General features: G+C 36.3%; 3 protein-coding genes across 5 annotated transcripts; 1 reads left to right on the top strand and 2 right to left on the bottom strand.

Moving 5' to 3' along the window:
- Positions 1-85: 85 nt before the first annotated feature.
- LOC306706288 (uncharacterized protein) lies at positions 86-6568 on the top strand. 3 transcript variants are annotated; one of them, XM_079173299.1, is made up of 6 exons: positions 86-354; positions 2692-3006; positions 3092-3370; positions 4055-4171; positions 4877-4920; positions 5757-6568. In XM_079173299.1, the coding sequence occupies exons 1-6, from the start codon at positions 336-338 to the stop codon at positions 5940-5942; spliced, it is 960 nt and encodes a 319-aa protein (XP_079029425.1). In that variant the 5' UTR covers positions 86-335; the 3' UTR covers positions 5943-6568. The 3 variants fall into 3 exon arrangements, with proteins under 3 accessions (XP_079029425.1, XP_079029424.1, XP_079029423.1); XM_079173298.1 differs by lacking the exon at positions 86-354 and adding an exon at positions 723-958 and having other exon boundaries at positions 4877-4924; positions 5770-6568; XM_079173297.1 differs by lacking the exon at positions 86-354 and adding an exon at positions 725-958.
- On the bottom strand, positions 6321-9979 carry LOC306706289 (uncharacterized protein). The gene is made up of 4 exons (XM_079173300.1): positions 9780-9979; positions 8263-8571; positions 7881-8177; positions 6321-7567 (listed from the first exon to the last, which is right to left on the bottom strand). The coding sequence occupies exons 1-4, from the start codon at positions 9826-9828 to the stop codon at positions 7437-7439; spliced, it is 786 nt and encodes a 261-aa protein (XP_079029426.1). The 5' UTR covers positions 9829-9979; the 3' UTR covers positions 6321-7436.
- A 642-nt stretch (positions 9980-10621) lies between these two features.
- Positions 10622-14197, bottom strand: LOC306705845 (uncharacterized protein). The gene is made up of 4 exons (XM_079172710.1): positions 13944-14197; positions 12559-12867; positions 12177-12473; positions 10622-11859 (listed from the first exon to the last, which is right to left on the bottom strand). Exons 1-4 carry the CDS (start codon positions 13990-13992, stop codon positions 11729-11731), a joined length of 786 nt encoding a protein of 261 aa, XP_079028836.1. The 5' UTR covers positions 13993-14197; the 3' UTR covers positions 10622-11728.
- Positions 14198-20461: the final 6264 nt, after the last annotated feature.

Raw genomic sequence — 20461 nt, 5'->3', positions numbered from 1 at the left:
TTTTGATACTATACTAAAAACACTTACACAATAAATATCATTGAATTTGAAGCAGACGCTTCCTTCCTACAAAGCTAATTGGATTTTCAGTTTCTCTGTCTCAGTGGCTTTAAACAAACGAGAAGATGAGAACATGTTTAATCACAAACAGCTGCGACCTTAATATAAATGCCCATCCTGTTATTGTGGGTTGCACATGTTACTGTAGAAGCTCTCCTTTCTGTGTAAAGTTGGAGCCTTCTCTGCGTCCACATAATTCTCGAGTTACTAACATTTAACTAACAACGAATATTTTGTCGAAGCCCCTTTTATTTTTCAGCCGAGGCAGCAAGGACATGAGAAGGACCATCAGAGGTGAGTGCTGAGAATGTGAAAGTAATCTTGTCTCTGATATTGATTTTATTCTGATGGAAATGTGTGACAATGATGAAGCAAGGATGAGTATGATGGATTTAAATATGTTGGTAATTGTATGTATTTGTAACATTTTATTGAATTAATATCAAGCTCTGGAATGTTAATGGTGTTTAAAGTGCAGATGGAGAGATCAAATGAGACAAATCTCTCTGGTTTAATAAAGATGATTTTGAGTTATTAAAGGCAGTATTTTGTTTCATGACATGTACAGTAGAGGAGGACAGAGAAGCAGTCGAAGCTTCCGGATGTTAGATTGATAAAATATGAGAGCCATGGCAATCATATGGACACAAACATGGTTTCATTTGTGGTGTTCAAAGAATTAAATTTTTTTTTTTTTTAAGAAATGGGATTATTTGGAACTCTCGTTTCATTAAAACTTGTCAAAGTTGATTGTCCGGAAGTTTCCCCAGAAGTTAAAATTGTTGCGCACGGTTCAAAAATCACCTCACCACTTCCTCATGCAGCACATTTTGCAGAATGAAGCACTTGGTTGCACTTCTCTTTATCGTTTCTCTGCTGAATTCATGTGAAGCACAAGGTAAGAACTTTATTTTATATATATTTTTGGTTGTTGATCGTCTTTGTATTTGTTTTAAAAGTCAAAGCTTCTGTACCGTAGAAACACACAGCAGTTTAATGATGTGCAGTTTATTCTTGTACAAAGCTCTGATACTGTTCACTGAGACAGGCAGGAAGTTGAGGCAGGAAGTTGCCTGTCTCAGTGAACAGTATCAGAGCTTTGAACAAGAATGCACATTTTCAAATATCGTTGCCCTCAGCTAGTCAACAAGATTATTCAATATTATCCATATTTTGATGAAGATCTGGATCCAGACACAGATTGTAAACATTCTAAAACCTTTTGTGTTATTTAAGTGACACATTTAGAGGATTTTGATTCCTTGGTGAAGGAATGCTCTCTTTAAGTCCTTTTAGTTTTCATTTAGACATTTTCTATCATTTCTGCCTTGAATTCATATTCATATTATAACCTTTACAGTAGAAGACGTCTGTGATACAAAGGAACACCTTTGAGGTGGTTTGAGACGCAGTATAGCCCCATGTTGAAAAGGAGTAAATACATCGGTCCCTATACGACACATATGTAAACTTTACTCCTCCCGTAGTATAACTACCTCAGTAAGTGTGTAAATAACTGCTCACTGTCTGATTTACTAAATACATTCATGACCTGTCTAGCTAAAGCTGGGGGAAAAATAGTTTGAGTAAGAGGGAGGGAAAGAGTACAAGGTGAAAGTAAGTCCCCTGTTCTTCATAAGAGATAGAATGTAAAACTCTGATCAACATCTTGCTCTCAGTGGGCTTAGTTTCACCTGAGAAAGTTAACACAAATTATATTACATTTAATTTGGTCCTGCTTTGTTCTGTAGATTTTTATTTAAGTAATGGACAGGTTTAAGACTTAAAACATACATAAGTCCAAAAGTAAATTTAAACGTAATGAAGATGGCATCACTGTCGGGCTGATGAATAAAGAAACTAAATTTTTTTTTCCAAATGCTAAGAATTAAAGTTAAAGCCTCTGCATAACAATTTAAAAAAAGAACAATATTGACTGAAATCTTTAAATAAAAAAACACAAAACATAATATCAGTATAGTAAAATAAATATTACTATAATGTGAAGTCTTTACATTCATTTGCAGACACTTCTGTCTAAAGCAACTCACATTTTTCTCTTATATAAACACACATGAAGAACAATTTGACGCTCTTGGTCAAAGACACTTTGGCACATCGACAAAAAGAGGAAATGATGAAAGCTGGTGAACAATAGTACGAGTGAGAGAAACTTTACTCCTCCCGTCGAGTAACTCCCTCAGTAAGTCTGTGGAAATAGTCGCTAACTGTCTGATTTACTAAATACATTCATGGCCTGTGTACAGCTGGAGGAACAATAGTTTGGGTAAGAGGAAGGGAAAAGAGAACAAAGTGAAATAAAGTCCTCTGTTTTTCATCAGAGATGAAAAGGAAATACTTCGTCATGTTCAAAATAGAAACTCTGATCAACATCTTGCTCTCAGTGGGCTTAGTTTCACCTGTTAAACTCTTCTTTCCTGAAGCAATCTGTGTCACCAGACAAAGCTGATGTAAAGCATTTGAAGAGAACTCTTCCAATCAATGATAAGCTGAAGGTGTTTAAACTGATGGTTCAATGTGTAAGAAGTAGGGATGGAGTAACATTCAGTGTTGACCCATTAATCATATATTGAGTGTGATGTTTATTGTATGTGTCTCCTGTTTTTACAGAGCCCAGTGCTGTGACTACTGTGTTTGTGAAGAAGGGAGATGATCTGATTCTGAATGTTGATGCTGATGCTGATGTTCCTGAGGATTTTTCACTTGTTGAGTGGAAATTCAATAAGACGGTCGATGTAGTAAGATTTGCACCTGGTGGAAAACATTTAGTATTTCCTGATTTCACTGGAAGGATTGAGTTTACCGTGAAAAAATTCTCTGTGAAATTGAAGAATCTACAAGAGGCAGACAGTGGAGTTTATACTGCACGAGTGTCAACGCTTCAAGGAGACAAACCACTAGCTGAATACAAGGTCACAGTTCAAGGTGAGTCTGTTCACATGTCAGACACTGATAGAGAGTTTCTGCTGCCATATTTCATGACTTCTTCACAGAAACGTTCCCCCCTCAGGTCCAGTGTCTCCAGTTAATCTGACAGTGGTCTCCAGAAGCTCAGACTCCTGTAACCTCACTGTGACCTGCAGTACACAGCACTCTCACATCAGCAGCACGTTTAGATGTGTCAACCGAATCTGCAGTCAGGAGGGAGGAGAGCAACCAGAGCTCACAACCTCTGGTGCTTCTCTCCAGCTCTACCTGTTGAATAGCCACATCATCTGTAACCATAGCAACCAGGTTAACTGGACCAAAGACTTTAACAAGACTGAAAACTTTTGCCCCCAATATGCTGGTAAGACTGAAAGACAAGAAGACTTCTTGATTATAATGCACAGTGTTAAGTTTTCATTACATCTTTTACACTTCTAAGTGAATACATTAATACATTGGGTTTGTTACAAATGTGGTTGAACTCCTAATATTTGTTAATGTTTTTCTTGTTAACATCTAAAGATTAACATCTTTTACTTTGAACTGCTATTTATTCATTTTTGTGAAGCGCAGGAAAAACAATAACTTGTGTTTGTTTCAATGGGTTTAAAGTCAGTTTAACATTTTATTTTATTTATTTTTTAAATTGACGTTTATTCAAGTGAAACCTAGTATAACCCTCACAAAAAAACAACCAAACCCTGATCTAGCGGCTGCATGAATAGCTCGTAGGTTATTGAGTCAAACTACAAAATGGTCAGTGGAATATTACCAGGTTGACCTTGTAAAACTTAGTAGCAGGTGGTATTTAAATTAGCTGATTCAGGGACTTTTGGAAGGTTGGTAGTGTTAAATTGTGAGTGTTTTAAATAAATCAAATGATTTCTTACTACAGATCAGGTTACCGAGACATTTGCATAATAAAACTGCAGTCTGTCAAAAGCACGGGCTGGGAACATGTGATGCTACTGTGACACATTCTCAACATGTTGCATAAAATCAGGCCGACTCTTCTCATCTGTTGTTTTGTTTTTTTGTTCTACAGACCCTGACCCTGTTCCTGTCCCTACCCTTTTGATTGTTATTATAACAATTATCATTCCCGTCATTGTTGGTCTGTTAGTCCTGTTTCTTTACCATCGAAAGAGAAAGAGAGGAAACCGTAAGTCCAAGAAACAATTTAAATATATAATTACAAGTAATATTAACAAAATCCTATTTGTTTACTCTATATTTTTACAATTTTTAAAGTTCATCTTCTGCAATATTACACAGTATACAGTAAGGAAATCCACAACTGATCATTATTTACCATGGCAATGTTGTGCCAAACTTCTGTGTAACTTAAAGCCCCTATATATATATATATACATTTTTATTGATATAGCCCAATATCACAAATTTGCCTCAGAGGGCTTTGCAATCTGTACAATGTAGGACATCGTCTGTCCTTGGATGCTTGCATCAGAAAAGGAAATACGTTTTTGTGATAGATAGATAGAGATATGTGATATATTACCAAAATGTACTTTTCATTGAAAAAATAAATTACCTCAAAAATTGGTGCAGTCTTTATGCTTTAGCCCGTTCATTCTTAGCATCCCAGCTCAGGTCCCAGAGGTATCTGCATGCTTTGCTGTCTGCCGCAGCACATTGTTTTGATACAACCTCTAAGAATCCCCAACATCCCAACATATCTAATCCCACACATAGAGGCTTTAGTGTGCTGCTGTTTGAGGATGGAGTAATTTAGACACCAAGCTGGACTCAATTTAGAGCAGCTCCAGTAATGTAATTGTAAAACAGTTCAAATGTAAAGCTATATCTTTAAAGCTGTTTTTTTTTCTTTTCTCTGACTGACCTGCAGATGAAAGAGAGAGCATCGAGAATACGGTTTATGAAGTTCCTCAAGTAAGTTTAATTTTTAAACTTCATTCTCCGCATTTGAGGAAACGATCCATCAATTCAAACCTGGTCTCGTCTGGCAATTAGTCCACTCAAACTGTGTTTCTTTCTGCTGTGTATGTGTGTGTGTGTGTGTTGTTTGCTTGTGTCTTAGTTGTGCAATCATTGTGTTTCTCCACTTTGCAAAACAGCAAAACGTTCCAAATGATGTTGGGTTTTCAAAACTCTTCGTACAAATATCTAATCCCATGCTGGCGTCTAAAATACTGCAACAATGTCATTTAAATTAGGCCACAGGTTTTTATTTGCATCACATCTACTTCATGATCACAGCTGTATTGTCTCCTCCCTTTGCTTCGTTTTTTTGGCATAAATGTGACTTCCTGCTGAGCCGATGGTTTTGCACTTCTGCATTTTCTTACACGATGAACAATGTGAGCAGAAGACTCTCAGGTGAGATCTGCTCATTGTCTACACGTGTGTTAGTTGTTTTGCAAACTTAACTTTCAATCTTAGAACAAGTCAAGAGACGCAGAAAAACTATCATTTGCAATGTCTTTTTCTAACGTACTTTGTGTTGTCAAAGCTTTGTTTATGTGCTTGTGCTTTAGCTGCAGTGTGATGTGCTCTCTCAGCCAACAGATTCCTGAGAACTCAGCTCTTCATGAAAAGAGCCTGAAAATATATTTTGTAGTAGTCTCATGCATTTTAGATACAAATTCATTATAATGTTGTGAAAAACAGACTCATCATTTTCGGGAGATTTACCCACGTTAAAAATAACGTGTAACGTTAAAATATCAGACAGCGTTTGCTAAAGATGTTTGTGATTTATTTTCCAGGTCACAACAGCAGCCCAACCTCCGGATCAGAGTCCAACAGATGATGCTTCAGGTCTTTCTCCGACCTCCACCTACAGCATGGTGGGACCTCACACTGGATCCCTGATACCCACTGAGACTGGAGGCACTCAGCCAGAGAGCCTGTATGCTCAGGTGGAGAAGCCTGCCAGGTCCTTCAACAATTAGCGAGGAATTGTGTTCCACATACTGCAATTAGTAAAGTTTCTAGTTCTATTTAAGTGTTGCCAAAGCTTTTGATGTTTAAGTTTATGTGACCTGCTCTGATATGGAACGATTCTCCAAAACACAAACTTTTCTGCTGCAAAACAATGAATAAATGTTACTAAGCATCACGCACGTTCAAGAGTTGCTTTTTGTAACATCACAATTCAAGGTATTAGTAATTAGATCTTAATACATTTAAGATCAATGTGTGAGAGTGAGAAAGATGTTGTTGTCCCTGCAGGAAGCCCCAGCTTTGGTACCTGGGGTTGAGCCTTCATCTCACTTTCTCACCTGTCCAGACGTTCACATAACATCACAGTAAGAATTCAACGCAGAAGAACTGTAATTATTTCATAAACGAGCAACGATTTACAGTTTGGACTTTCAAGGCCTCACACGATTGGTGTGATTTGAAGCTACAGACTGCAGGACTCTTGTGTTATCTCATTGTGTTGTTTTTAAAGATAGAAAGGGAATCAAATACTTGTAAACTTGAAAATGTTGCTCTGCAAAGTTTTTAGCTGTGCTGAAGATGAAGAACAGAGAAAAAAAGCTTGATTGGAAATAAATGCTTTATTTTTCTATAATATACTTTGTCATGAATTCAGTGTGTCGAGTGTGTTTACTATAACAATAGCACTGATTGACTCCTTGCTGAAAACTCACAATACACCAGAGGGAGTCAGTGTCACCTTTAGGGATCCATCAATCACACAAATACAAGATAAGTATGAAGCTTTAACACGTTTCCAATAATGGTGCATGTAGCAGACACTGCTTCCACCCAAAGATTAAAACATGCTGAAACTAACATTGAAACATAATGTACATTTTTTTATTGTAAATAGGACCACATGCAGTGTTATATACAGTGTATTCATTAAGGCTATTTCTTGTATATTGTTGGTCTTGATCATACATTAATAGAAAGTAACTTTTTTTTGTTTTTCAAGATAACATCCTCCAAAAACATTTTTACATGTTCATCTCTGTGCAATCATTTTATTTACAAAGTGAAAACAGTGATATTTGTTATAATCAATGATAATCAACAAAAATCTTTCTTGTGAAGAAACAATGTTTACATCAAGTTTTTCTCATCAAAATGCATCATTGAGTCCACGTTTTGAATACATTTCTCTCACCATGAAACATTTGCAAAGCTGATTTTATAAATACTTTAAACCCTAAATTGTTGACCTCATTGTTTGCTGGCTTTCAGTCTTCTACCTCTTTGTCTCTTCCTGGTGTGTTACTGCCACCAGCTGTGGATCAGTGGTATAGCATGAGATCAGTGGCAGCAATGTGTACTTGAGGGCTCGCACAAACTAAATAGATACACAACAAATAGAACTGCTGTATAGTGCCAGCAGTGATCACAGACTCCACAGGGAACCTTTACGTTTGAGTTTTCCTAGATAAGAGCGTATGATTGGCTGATAGAGAACTATTTGTTTATTTGTGCTTCTTGAACTTCTCCATGAGGTGAACAGTGATGACGGGAGACACCATGATGATCAGACCCACAGAGAACACCACGATCTTCACCAGGTACACAGATGTACCAGCAGAGGAACCCTCTGAACCTGAAACACAACGAAACAGGTGCTTCATCACAAATCTGACACAACAGATTCAGACTGTGACGCTACAGCACGACAGGAACAAAAATAATATCACTTTCTACAGCAAACACGTAAATGAGTTATTGAATTATTTATGTCATTTAGTGTTCCTGTAAATAACATTGTTTGTGTTTTCTAGTTGAGTTTGTATTTCACTCCTGCAGCCTGACAAGGTGCTTCAGACATGTTCAGAACTAATTCATTTAAAACACACACAATCATTTTCTTTAACACAAAACAGTTATCAGGAAGTCGTCTTGTCTTTCAGTCTTACCAGCATATTGGGGGCAAAAGTGTTCAATCACTTTAAAGTCCTTGTACCAGGTGACGTGGTTGCTATGGATACAGATGATGGAGCTATTCAACAGGTAGAGCTGGAGAGAAGCACCAGAGGTTGTGAGCTCTGGTTGCTCTCCTCCCTCCTGACTGCAGGTTCGGTTGACACATCTAAACGTGCTGCTGATGTGAGAGTGCTGTGTACTGCAGGTCACAGTGAGGTTACAGGAGTCTGAGCTTCTGGAGACCACTGAGTCCACTGAGTCCACTGTCAGTTCAACTGGAGACACTGGACCTGAGGGGGGAACGTTTCTGTGAAGAAGTCATGAAACATGGCAGCAGGAACTCTCTATCAGTGTCTGACATGTGAACAAACTCACCTTGAACTGTGACCTTGTATTCAGCTAGTGGTTGGTTTCCTTGAAACGTTGACACTTGTGCAGTATAAACTCCACTGTCTGCCTCTTGTAGATTCTTCAATTTCACAGAGAATTTTTTCACAGGAAACTCAATCCTTCCAGTGTAATTAGGATGTAAACGGTTAGGTGCATCAGGTGCAAATCTTACTAAAATGGCCGTTTTATTGAAATTCCAGTCAACAATATAAAAATCCTCAGGATCATCATCATCAACATTCAGAATCAGATCATCTCCCTTCTTCACAAACACAGTAGTCAAAGCACTGGGCTCTGTAAAAACAGGAGACACATAATACAATAAACATCACACTCAATATATGATTAATGGGTCAACACTGAATGTTACTCCATCCCTACTTCTTACACATTGAACCATCAGTTTAAACACCTTCAGCTTGTCATTGATTGGAAGAGTTCTCTTCAAATGCTTTACATCAGCTTTGTCTGGTGACACAGATTGCTTCAGGAAAGAAGAGTTTAACAGGTGAAGCTAAGTCCACTGAGAGCAAGATGTTGATCAAAGTATTCATTTTGAACATGACAAAGTATTTCCATTTTATCTCTAATGAAAGACAGAGGACTATATTACACTTTGTTCTCTTTTCCCTTCCTCTTACTCAAACTATTGTTCCTCCAGCTTCAGACAGGCCATGAATGTATTTAGTAAATCAGGCAGTTAGCGACTATTTCCACAGACTTACTGAGGGAGTTACTCTACGGGAGGATTAAAGTTTCTCTCACTCGTACTATTGTTCACCAGCTTTCATCATTTCCTCTTTTTGTCGATGTGCCAAAGTGTCTTTGACCAAGAGCGTCAACTTGTTCTTCATGTGTGTTTATATAAGAGACAAATGTGAGTTGCTTTAGACAAAAGTGTCTGCAAATGAATGTAAAGACTTCACATTATAATAACATATATTTTACTATCCTGGTATTATGGTTTTTTTGGGGTTTTTTTAAGATTTCGGTCAATATTGTTCTTTGTTTAACTTTTCTTAAATTGTTATGCAGAGGCTTTGACTTTAATTCTTAGCATTGGAAAAAAAACTTGAGAAACTATTTGTTTTAGATTAAGAAGCAGAATTAGTTTTACAGTTAGTAGTGTTTAGTTTCTTTATTCATCAGGCCTACAGTGATGCAATCTTTATTACCATAAATGTACATTTGGACTTACGTATGTTATGTACGTTTTAAGTCTTAAACCTGTCCATCACTTTAAAAAACATCTACAAAACAAAGCAGACCCAAATTAAATGTAATATAATTTGTGTTAACTTTCTCTCTAGTTCTCAGGAATCAGTCCCTCTTCTTAGATACGTGATCAATTAATAATCAATCTCTTCCTGACAAGTGTTGCTAATCATGAGATCAAATCTGAAGCGACTTCATGATGTTCAGTTCACGAGTCACAATAATGAGTTCTGCTCAGGCATCACTGCTGTATCTGTTGATAACATGTTAGTGGACAGTGTTCTTACCTTGTGCCTCAATGCAGACCAGCAGCCCCAGTATCACAAAGATAGACATGAGAGAGTCTTTGTCCGCTTGTCCTGTCTGACTGCACGCTGCAATAATCTGTGTTCTGTTTTGCAACAAACAAACAAATAGTTTGCACGCTGCAGGGCTCCAACCAGCACTTATTTATTGCACCTAAGAGACGTTTGCACACAACTGCTCTTCATCAGACTAAAGTTGAGACTGACCTGAAGCCACACGGCTACAGTCACTGTTGTGTTCTTTCTGTCAAAACCACAAAACCTCGCTCAGGGTGTTAGTTCCTGTTGTTGAAGTTCCTCTCTAAGTTGTTTTTTACTGCTTGACATCTGCTTGTTAAGATAAAGACTAATTTAGTTCAACACTTTGTCAAGAAGGCAGAGTTGAACGTATAAGTTCACGAAACGATGATTAACAAAAGTACAATTATCTGTTTCAACTAATCCTGCAGGCTTCTTTTGAAAATGTTTTAATAAGTATTAGCACTATATTTGTTAATTTATTTATTCCCTTAAGAGGAACTGGTTTTGTATGTTGCACCATAGTTAATAAAGGTGTTAAATGAAAAATTCAGAGCATATCTAGTGTCTCCACATGGCTCTCAACATGGCGGTAACGATGCTAACAGCGTTACTGGAACCAGAGGGTGGGCACTACGCTACCACGAAGTAAATGTGTGAAAAAAAGATCAATGTGTGAGAGTGAGAAAGATGTTGTTGTCCCTGCAGGAAGCCCCAGCTTTGGTACCTGGGGTTGAGCCTTCATCTCACTTCCTCACCTGTCCAGACGTTCACATAACATCACAGTGAGAATTCAACGCAGAAGAACTGTAATTATTTCATAAACGAGCAACGATTTACAGTTTGGACTTTCAAGGCCTCACACGATTGGTGTGATTTGAAGCTACAGACTGCAGGACTCTTGTGTTATCTCATTGTGTTGTTTTTAAAGATAGAAAGGGAATCAAATACTTGTAAACTTGAAAATGTTGCTCTGCAAAGTTTTTAGCTGTGCTGAAGATGAAGAACAACAACAAAGAAAAAAAAAGCTTGATTGGCATTAAATGCTTTATTTTTCTATAATATACGTTGTCATGAATTCAGTGTGTCGAGTGTGTTTACTATAACAATAGCACTGATTGACTCCTTGCTGAAAACTCACAATACACCAGAGGGGGTCAGTGTCACCTTTAGGGATCCATCAATCACACAAATACAAGATAAGTATGAAGCTTTAACACGTTTCCAATAAAGGTGCATGGAGCAGACACTGCTTCCACCCAAAGATTAAAACATGCTGAAGCTAAAATGTAAACATACTGTACATACAAACAGACAAATATGTGTTATATACAGTGTATTCATTAAGGCTATTTCTTGTATATTGTTGGTCTTGATCATATAGAAAGTTACTTTTTGTTTGTTTTTCAAGATAACATCCTCCAAAAACATTTTGACATGTTCATCTCTGTGCAATCATTTTATTTACAAAGTGAAAACAGTGATATTTGTTATAATCAATGATAATCAACAAAAATCTTTCTTGTGAAGAAACAATGTTTACATCAAGTTTTTCTGATCAAACTGCATCATTGAGTCCACGTTTTGAATACATTTCTCTCACCATGAAACATTTGCAAAGCTGATTTTATAAATACTTTAAACCCTAAATTGTTGACCTCATTGTTTGCTGGCTTTCAGTCTTCTACCTCTTTGTCTCTTCCTGGTGTGTTACTGCCACCAGCTGTGGATCAGTGGTATCGCATGAGATCAGTGGCAGGAATGTGTACTTGAGGGCTCGCACAAACTAAATAGGGACACAACAAATAGAACTGCTGTATAGTGCCAGCAGTGATCACAGACTCCACAGGGAACCTTTACGTTTGAGTTTTCCTAGATAAGAGCGTATGATTGGCTGATAAAGAACTATTTGTTTATTTGTGCTTCTTGAACTTCTCCATGAGATGAACAGTGATGACGGCAGACACCATGATGATCAGACCCACAGAGAACACCACGATCTTCACCAGGTACACAGATGTACCAGCAGAGGAACCCTCTGAACCTGAAACACAACGAAACAGGTGCTTCATCACAAATCTGACACAACAGATTCAGACTGTGACGCTACAGCACGACAGGAACTAAAATAATATCAGTTTCTACAGCAAACACGTAACTGAGTTATTGAATTATTTATGTCATTTAGTGTTCCTTCCTGTAAATAACATTGTTTGTGTTTTCTAGTTGAGTTTGTATTTCACTCCTGCAGCCTGACAAGGTGCTTCAGACATGTTCAGAACTAATTCATTTAAAACACACACAATCATTTTCTTCAACACAAAACTGTTATCAGGAAGTCGTCTTGTCTTTCAGTCTTACCAGCATATTGGGGGCAAAAGTGTTCAATCACTTTAAAGTCTTTGGTCCAGTTGAAGTGGTTGCTATGGTTACAGATGATGGAGCTATTCAACAGGTAGAGCTGGAGAGAAGCACCAGAGGTTGTGAGCTCTGGTTGCTCTCCTCCCTCTTGACTGCAGGTTCGGTTGACACATCTAAACGTGCTGCTGATGTGAGAGTGCTGTGTACTGCAGGTCACAGTGAGGTTACAGGAGTCTGAGCTTCTGGAGTCCACTGAGTCCACTGAGTCCACTGTCAGTTCAACTGGAGACACTGGACCTGAGGGGGGAACGTTTCTGTGAAGAAGTCATGAAACATGGCAGCAGAAACTCTCTATCAGAGTCTGACATGTGAACAAACTCACCTTGAACTGTGACCTTGTATTCAGCTAGTGGTTTGTTTCCTTGAAGCGTTGACACTCGTGCAGCATAAACTCCACTGTCTGCCTCTTGTAGATTCTTCAATTTCACAGAGAATTTTTTCACAGGAAACTCAATCCTTCCAGTGTAATTAGGATGTAAACGGTTAGGTGCATCAGGTGCAAATCTTACTAAAATGGCTGTGTTATTGAATTTCCAGTCAACATTATAAAAATCCTCAGGAACATCAGCATCAACATTCAGAATCAGATCATCTCCCTTCTTCACAAACACAGTAGTCACAGCACTGGGCCCTGTGAAAACAGGAGACACATAATACAATAAACATCACACTCAATATATGATTAATGGGTCAACACTGAATGTTACTCCATCCCTACTTCTTACACATTGAACCATCAGTTTAAACACCTTCAGCTTATCATTGATTGGAAGAGTTCTCTTCAAATGCTTTACATCAGCTTGGTCTGGTGACACAGATTGCTTCAGGAAAGAAGAGTTTAACAGGTGAAGCTAAGCCCACTGAGAGCAAGATGTTGATCAGAGTTTTACATATTTAACATTAAAAAGTATTTCCATTTTATCTCTTATGAAAGACAGGACTATATTTCACTTTGTTCTCTTTTCTCTTCCTCTTACCCAAACTATTGTTCACCAGCTTTCATCATTTCCTCTTTTTGTCGATGTGCCAAAGTGTCTTTGACCAAGAGCGTCAACTTGTTCTTCATGTGTGTTTATATAAGAGACAAATGTGAGTTGCTTTAGACAAAAGTGTCTGCAAATTAATGTAAAGACTTCACATTATAATAACATTTCTATTACTATACTGGTATTATGTTTTTTGTTTTTTTATTTAAAGATTTCAGTCAATATTGTTCTTTTTTTTAACTTTTCTTAAATTGTTATGCAGAAGCTTTGACTTTAATTCTTAACATTGGAAAAAAAACGTGAGAAACTATTTGTTTTAGATTAAGAAGCAGAATTAGTTTTGCAGTTAGTAGTGTTTAGTTTCTTTATTCATCAGGCCTACAGTGATGCCATCTTTATTACCATAAATGTACTTTTGGACTTATTTACGTTTTAAGTTTTAAACCTGTCCATCACTTAACACACAAATCTACAAAACAAAGCAGACCCAAATTAAATGTAATATAATTTGTGTTAACTTTCTCTCTAGTTCTCAGGAATCAGTCTCTCTTCTTAGATACGTGATCAATTAATAATCAATCTCCTCCTGACAAGTGTTGCTAATCATGAGATCAAATCTGAAGCGACTTCATGATGTTCAGTTCACGAGTCACAATAATGAGTTCTGCTCAGGCATCACTGCTGTATCTGTTGATAACATGTTAGTGGACAGTGTTCTTACCTTGTGCCTCAATGCAGACCAGCAGCCCCAGTATCACAAAGATAGACATGAGAGAGTCTTTGTCCGCTTGTCCTGTCTGACTGCACGCTGCAATAATCTGTGTTCTGTTTTGGAATTAACAAACAAATAGTTTGCACGCTGCAGGGCTCCAACCACCACTTATTTATTGCACCTAAGAGACGTTTGCACACAACTGCTCTTCATCAGACTAAAGTTGAGACTGACCTGAAGCCACAGGGCTACAGTCACTGTTGTGTTCTTTCTGTCAAAACCACAAAACCTCGCTCAGGGTGTTAGTTCCTGTTGTTGAAGTTCCTCTCTAAGCTATTTTTTACTGCTTGACATCTGCTTGTTGATTTCAAGACTAATTTAGTTCAACACTTTGTCAAGAAGGCAGAGTTGAACGTATAAGTTCACGAAAAGATGATTAACAAAAGTACAATTATCTGTTTCAACTAATCCTGCAGGCTTCTTTTGAAAATGTTTTAATTATTATTAGCACTATATTTGTTAATTTATTTATTCCCTTAAGAGGAACTAGTTTTCTATGTTGCAGCGTAGTTAATAAAGGTGTTAAATGAAAAATTCAGAGCATATCTAGTGCCTCCACATGGCTCTCAACATGGCGGTAACGATGCTAACAGCGTTACTGGAACCAGAGGGTGGGCACTACGCTACCACGAAGTAAATGTGGGAAAAAAAGATCAATGTGTGAGAGTGAGAAAGATGTTGTTGTCCCTGCAGGAAGCCCCAGCTTTGGTACCTGGGGTTGAGCCTTCATCTCACTTTCTCACCTGTCCAGACGTTCACAGAACATCACAGTAAGAATTCAACGCAGAAGAACTGTAATTATTTCATAAACGAGCAACGATTTACAGTTTGGACTTTCAAGGCCTCACACGATTGGTGTGATTTGAAGCTACAGACTGCAGGACTCTTGTGTTATCTCATTGTGTTGTTTTTAAAGATAAAAAGGGAATCAAATACTTGTAAACTTGAAAATGTTGCTCTGCAAAGTTTTTAGCTGTGCTGAAGATGAAGAACAGAGAAAAAAAGCTTGATTGGCATTAAATGCTTTATTTTTCTATAATATACTTTGTCATGAACTCAGTGTGTCGAGTGTGTTTACTGTAACAATAGCACTGATTGACTCCTTGCTGAAAACTCACAATACACCAGAGGGGGTCAGTGTCACCTTTAGGGATCCATCAATCACACAAATACAAGATAAGTATGAAGCTTTAACACGTTTCCAATAAAGGTGCATGGAGCAGACACTGCTTCCACCCAAAGATTAAAACATGCTGAAGCTAAAATGTAAACATACTGTACATACAAACAGACAATTATGTGTTATATACAGTGTATTCATTAAGGCTATTTCTTGTATATTGTTGGTCTTGATCATACATTAATAGAAAGTTACTTTTTTTTTTTTTTTCAAGATAACATCCTCCAAAAACATTTTGACATGTTCATCTCTGTGCGATCATTTTATTTACAAAGTGAAAACAGTGATATTTGTTATAATCAATGATAATCAACAAAAATCTTTCTTGTGAAGAAACAATGTTTACATCAAGTTTTTCTCATCAAACTGCATCATTGAGTCCACGTTTTGAATACATTTCTCTCACCATGAAACATTTGCAAAGCTGATTTTATAAATACTTTAAACCCTAAATTGTTGACCTCATTGTTTGCTGGCTTTCAGTCTTCTACCTCTTTGTCTCTTCCTGGTGTGTTACTGCCACCAGCTGTGGATCAGTGGTATAGCATGAGATCAGTGGCAGGAATGTGTACTTGAGGGCTCGCACAAACTAAATAGGGACACAACAAATAGAACTGCTGTATAGTGCCAGCAGTGATCACAGACTCCACAGGGAACCTTTACGTTTGAGTTTTCCTAGATAAGAGCGTATGATTGGCTGATAGAGAACTATTTGTTTATTTGTGCTTCTTGAACTTCTCCATGAGGTGAACAGTGATGACGGCAGACACCATGATGATCAGACCCACAGAGAACACCACGATCTTCACCAGGTACACAGATGTACCAGCAGAGGAACCCTCTGAACCTGAAACACAACGAAACAGGTGCTTCATCACAAATCTGACTCAACAGATTCAGACTGTGACGCTACAGCACGACAGGAACAAAAATAATTAAAGCTGCAAGCAGCGATGTACGGGCCCTCGTATCCTCCCGCACGTCGGAGGTACTGGCGGGATGCCGGCAGAAGCGGCCATAAATATCTGCGACCATCAGACAGCGAGCCCACAAGTTAGACTTATTTTTAATGATTGGACTGTGTGACACTGGAAATTATGTAGTGCAAATATTTCACCAGTTCCTGTATCCACTATGTGGCGCTAGAGAACACGCGCAAACATGCATTATGTTGCTTTATATCAAGTATAGACCACATCGTGTAAATCCAATTCAGTGTGTCACATAACGACACACGACATAACTAAAAAAGTAAAGTAACTTAAAAAGTAACTTTAAAAGTAAAGTAACTTTAAAAGTAACTAAAAAAGTAAAGTAACTAAAAAAGTAACTGAAAAGTAAAGTAACTAAAAAAGTAACTTTAAAAGTAAAGTAACTAAAAAAGTAACTTTAAAAGTAAAGTAACTTTAAAAGTAACTAAAAAAGTAAAGTAACTAAAAAAGTAACTAAAAAGTAAAGTAACTAAAAAAGTAACTTTAAAAGTAAAGTAACTAAAAAAGTAACTTTAAAAGTAAAGTAACTTTAAAAGTAACTAAAAAAGTAAAGTAACTAAAAAAGTAACTAAAAAGTAAAGTAACTAAAAAAGTAACTTTAAAAGTAAAGTAACTAAAAAAGTAACTTTAAAAGTAAAGTAACTTTAAAAGTAACTAAAAAAGTAAAGTAACTAAAAAAGTAACTTTAAAAGTAAAGTAACTAAAAAAGCAACTTTAAAAGTAAAGTAACTTAAGTAAAGTTATGACTTTTCGACATGGTACACTGACTTTTTCATGACTTTTTTCGACATCCTATACTATGCTGTTTATAACTCCGCAGCAACTCCCTTCATCAACATCGATTGTCTTCCTTCAGGATGGAGTCCAATCGCCAAAGACGTTGCACTATTCACATTTGTACAATGTGTAATAAATTATTGTGAAATTCTAATGAAGTCTCTCCTGATTGAATGACTTTTTTGACTGTTTTTCGACTTTAACCCCAGTAGAACAAACTGAAAAAACACAATTGGGTTTCATCATTAAATTCTTTTCTTTACTGCATTTGCACATAATTCACTGAACACACATAAGTCCAGAAGCATCCAATACATAAACTGACCGATGAAAACAAGGTAAAAACAATACGTCTGTAATAAAATACACTTTCATGTTCTTATATGCATAATATAAAAACAATAAAGGAAAATATTTAAATTGCAGTAATTACTATTTACAAAAGGCATTTTCTTTTAAAAGGAACTTTTACAACTTCAGTACCTAAAATAAATCAAACTATATGCAGGTCAGGTGCAGTAGTACAAAAAGGCTTTGATATCAGGAGAGTAAGGTGACAGTTTTACAGCAGGACAGAAAGGCGGGATAAGGCCTGATGAACATTAGGTAGCCTGGAGGAGTTCACCAATGAGGAGCGAGTGCTTTTCCTCCGTTTCGTCTCTGGCCGGTCCAGGTTGCCTTCCAACCCAGCTGATATCACGCAGAAGTTCCAAATCATCAAGGTTGATAGGGTGAGGTCATCGCTAACGGAAATAACGAGCCTGTTGACGAGGGCAAACATATCAATAGTACAAACTACTAAACTTTTTCCCCCTATCATGTCCTACAGCCCGTCAACGGCCTCCCTACTGCACAGACCTGCTTCTTCTTGTTTCGCCTGCCCCCATACACGAGCCAGGTCATCCTCGCTGAGCGTCTGCGTTACTCCATCCACAACTGCCCCTCCATCGACAACTACATGCTGACCCACAACACCGACGCAGCAGACAGCTCCGACACAGAGGAGTGAAGCGGCCAGCTGTGGTCAACCTGGTGATGAATGTATCTTCTCCCATGCCATGCACATTATGCACTGAACACAGACTTCTATTCGCCAAACCTGTAAGGTAGTGTACTGTACTGTTTATATGTTGGTTGAAATTAAAGATATGTGTAGTTTTGGTTTTCCAAATGTGCAAGGTGTTGTAATTAATGCAGTGCTTACTCTGAATCAACACTACAGGGATACGGAATAAGAGTTTTTCAAATAAAAATAAAGTAACTAAAAAAGTAACTTTAAAAGTAAAGTAACTTTAAAAGTAAAGTAACTAAAAAAGTAACTTTAAAAGTAAAGTAACTAAAGAAGTAACTCTAAAAGTAAAGTAACTAAAAAAGTAACTTTAAAAGTAAAGTAACTTTAAAAGTAACTAAAAAAGTAAAGTAACTAAAAAAGTAACTTTAAAAGTAAAGTAACTTTAAAAGTAACTAAAAAAGTAAAGTAACTAAAAATGTAACTTTAAAAGTAAAGTAACTTTAAAAGTAACTACAAAAGTAAAGTAACTAAAAAAGTAACTTTAAAAGTAAAGTAACGTTGAAAGTAACTAAAAAAGTAAAGTAACTAAAAAAGTAACTTTAAAAGTAAAGTAACTAAAAAAGTAACTTTAAAAGTAAAGTAACTTTAAAAGTAACTAAAAAAGTAAAGTAACTAAAAAAGTAACTTTAAAAGTAAAGTAACTAAAAAAGTAACTTTAAAAGTAAAGTAACTAAAAAAGTAACTTTAAAAGTAAAGTAACTTTAAAAGTAACTAAAAAAGTAAAGTAACTAAAAAAGTAACTTTAAAAGTAAAGTAACTAAAAGAGTAACTTTAAAAGTAAAGTAACTAAAGAAGTAACTTTAAAAGTAAAGTAACTTTAAAAGTAACTAAAAAAGTAAAGTAACTAAAAAAGTAACTTTAAACGTAAAGTAACTAAAAAAGTAACTTTAAAAGTAAAGTAACTAAAGAAGTAACTAAAAAAGTAAAGTAACTAAAAAAGTAACTTTAAAAGTAAAGTAACTTTGAAAGTAACTAAAAAAGTAAAGTAACTAAAAAAGTAACTTTAAAAGTAAAGTAACTAAAAAAGTAACTTTAAAAGTAAAGTAACTTTAAAAGTAACTAAAAAAGTAAAGTAACTAAAAAAGTAACTTTAAAAGTAAAGTAACTAAAAAAGTAACTTTAAAAGTAAAGTAACTTTAAAAGTAGCTAAAAAAGTAAAGTAACTAAAATAGCAACTTTAAAAATAAAGTAACTTAAGTAAAGTTATGACTTTTCGACATGGTACACTGACTTTTTCATGACTTTTTTCGACATCCTATACTATGCTGTTTATAACTCCGCAGCAACTACCTTCATCAACATCGATTGTCTTCCTTCAGGATGGAGTCCAATCGCCAAAGACGTTGCACTATTCACATTTGTACAATGTGTAATAAATTATTGTGAAATTCTAATGAAGTCTCTCCTGATTGAATGACTTTTTTGACTGTTTTTCGACTTTAACCCCAGTAGAACAAACTGAAAAAACACAATTGGGTTTCATCATTAAATTCTTTTCTTTACTGCATTTGCACATAATTCACTGAACACACGGAAGTCCAGAAGCATCCAATACATAAACTGACCGATGAAAACAAGGTAAAAACAATACGTCTGTAATAAAATACACTTTCATGTTCTTATATGCATAATATAAAAACAATAAAGGAAAATATTTAAATTGCAGTAATTACTATTTACAAAAGGCATTTTCTTTTAAAAGGAACTTTTACAACTTCAGTACCTAAAATAAATCAAACTATATGCAGGTCAGGTGCAGTAGTACAAAAAGGCTTTGATATCAGGAGAGTAAGGTGACAGTTTTACAGCAGGACAGAAAGGCGGGATAAGGCCTGATGAACATTAGGTAGCCTGGAGGAGTTCACCAATGAGGAGCGAGTGCTTTTCCTCAGTTTCGTCTCTGGCCGGTCCAGGTTGCCTTCCAACCCAGCTGATATCACGCAGAAGTTCCAAATCATCAAGGTTGATAGGGTGAGGTCATCGCTAACGGAAATGATGAGCCTGTTGACGAGGGCATCTCCCATGCCATGCACATTATGCACTGAACACAGACTTCTATTCGCCAAACCTGTAAGGTAGTGTACTGTACTGTTTATATGTTGGTTGAAATTAAAGATATGTGTAGTTTTGGTTTTCCAAATGTGCAAGGTGTTGTAATTAATGCAGTGCTTACTCTGAATCAACACTACAGGGATACGGAATAAGAGTTTTTCAAATAAAAATAAAGTAACTAAAAAAGTAACTTTAAAAGTAAAGTAACTTTAAAAGTAAAGTAACTAAAAAAGTAACTTTAAAAGTAAAGTAACTAAAGAAGTAACTCTAAAAGTAAAGTAACTAAAAAAGTAACTTTAAAAGTAAAGTAACTTTAAAAGTAACTAAAAAAGTAAAGTAACTAAAAATGTAACTTTAAAAGTAAAGTAACTTTAAAAGTAACTAAAAAAGTAAA

Source organism: Pholis gunnellus (assembly GCF_910591455.1).
Source record: "Pholis gunnellus genome assembly, chromosome: 14".
Lineage (NCBI taxonomy): Eukaryota > Metazoa > Chordata > Actinopteri > Perciformes > Pholidae > Pholis > Pholis gunnellus.
The sequence above is the reverse complement of the archived record's forward strand: the minus strand, read 5'-3'. Positions and strand labels throughout refer to the sequence as shown.

Coding starts and splice junctions, on each gene's coding strand:
- LOC306706288 (XM_079173297.1), top strand. CDS start 898: ATGAAGCACTTGGTTGCACTTCTCTTTATCGTTTCTCTGCTGAATTCA. Junction 3,371..4,054: donor CTTTTGCCCCCAATATGCTG/GTAAGACTGAAA, acceptor TTTGTTCTACAG/ACCCTGACCCTGTTCCTGTC. Junction 4,172..4,876: donor AAAGAGAAAGAGAGGAAACC/GTAAGTCCAAGA, acceptor ACTGACCTGCAG/ATGAAAGAGAGAGCATCGAG.
- LOC306706289 (XM_079173300.1), bottom strand. CDS start 9,828: ATGTCTATCTTTGTGATACTGGGGCTGCTGGTCTGCATTGAGGCACAA. Junction 8,572..9,779: donor GGTCTGCATTGAGGCACAAG/GTAAGAACACTG, acceptor CTGTTTTTACAG/AGCCCAGTGCTTTGACTACT. Junction 7,568..7,880: donor CTTTTGCCCCCAATATGCTG/GTAAGACTGAAA, acceptor GTTGTGTTTCAG/GTTCAGAGGGTTCCTCTGCT.
- LOC306705845 (XM_079172710.1), bottom strand. CDS start 13,992: ATGTCTATCTTTGTGATACTGGGGCTGCTGGTCTGCATTGAGGCACAA. Junction 12,474..12,558: donor ATACAAGGTCACAGTTCAAG/GTGAGTTTGTTC, acceptor TTCCCCCCTCAG/GTCCAGTGTCTCCAGTTGAA. Junction 11,860..12,176: donor CTTTTGCCCCCAATATGCTG/GTAAGACTGAAA, acceptor GTTGTGTTTCAG/GTTCAGAGGGTTCCTCTGCT.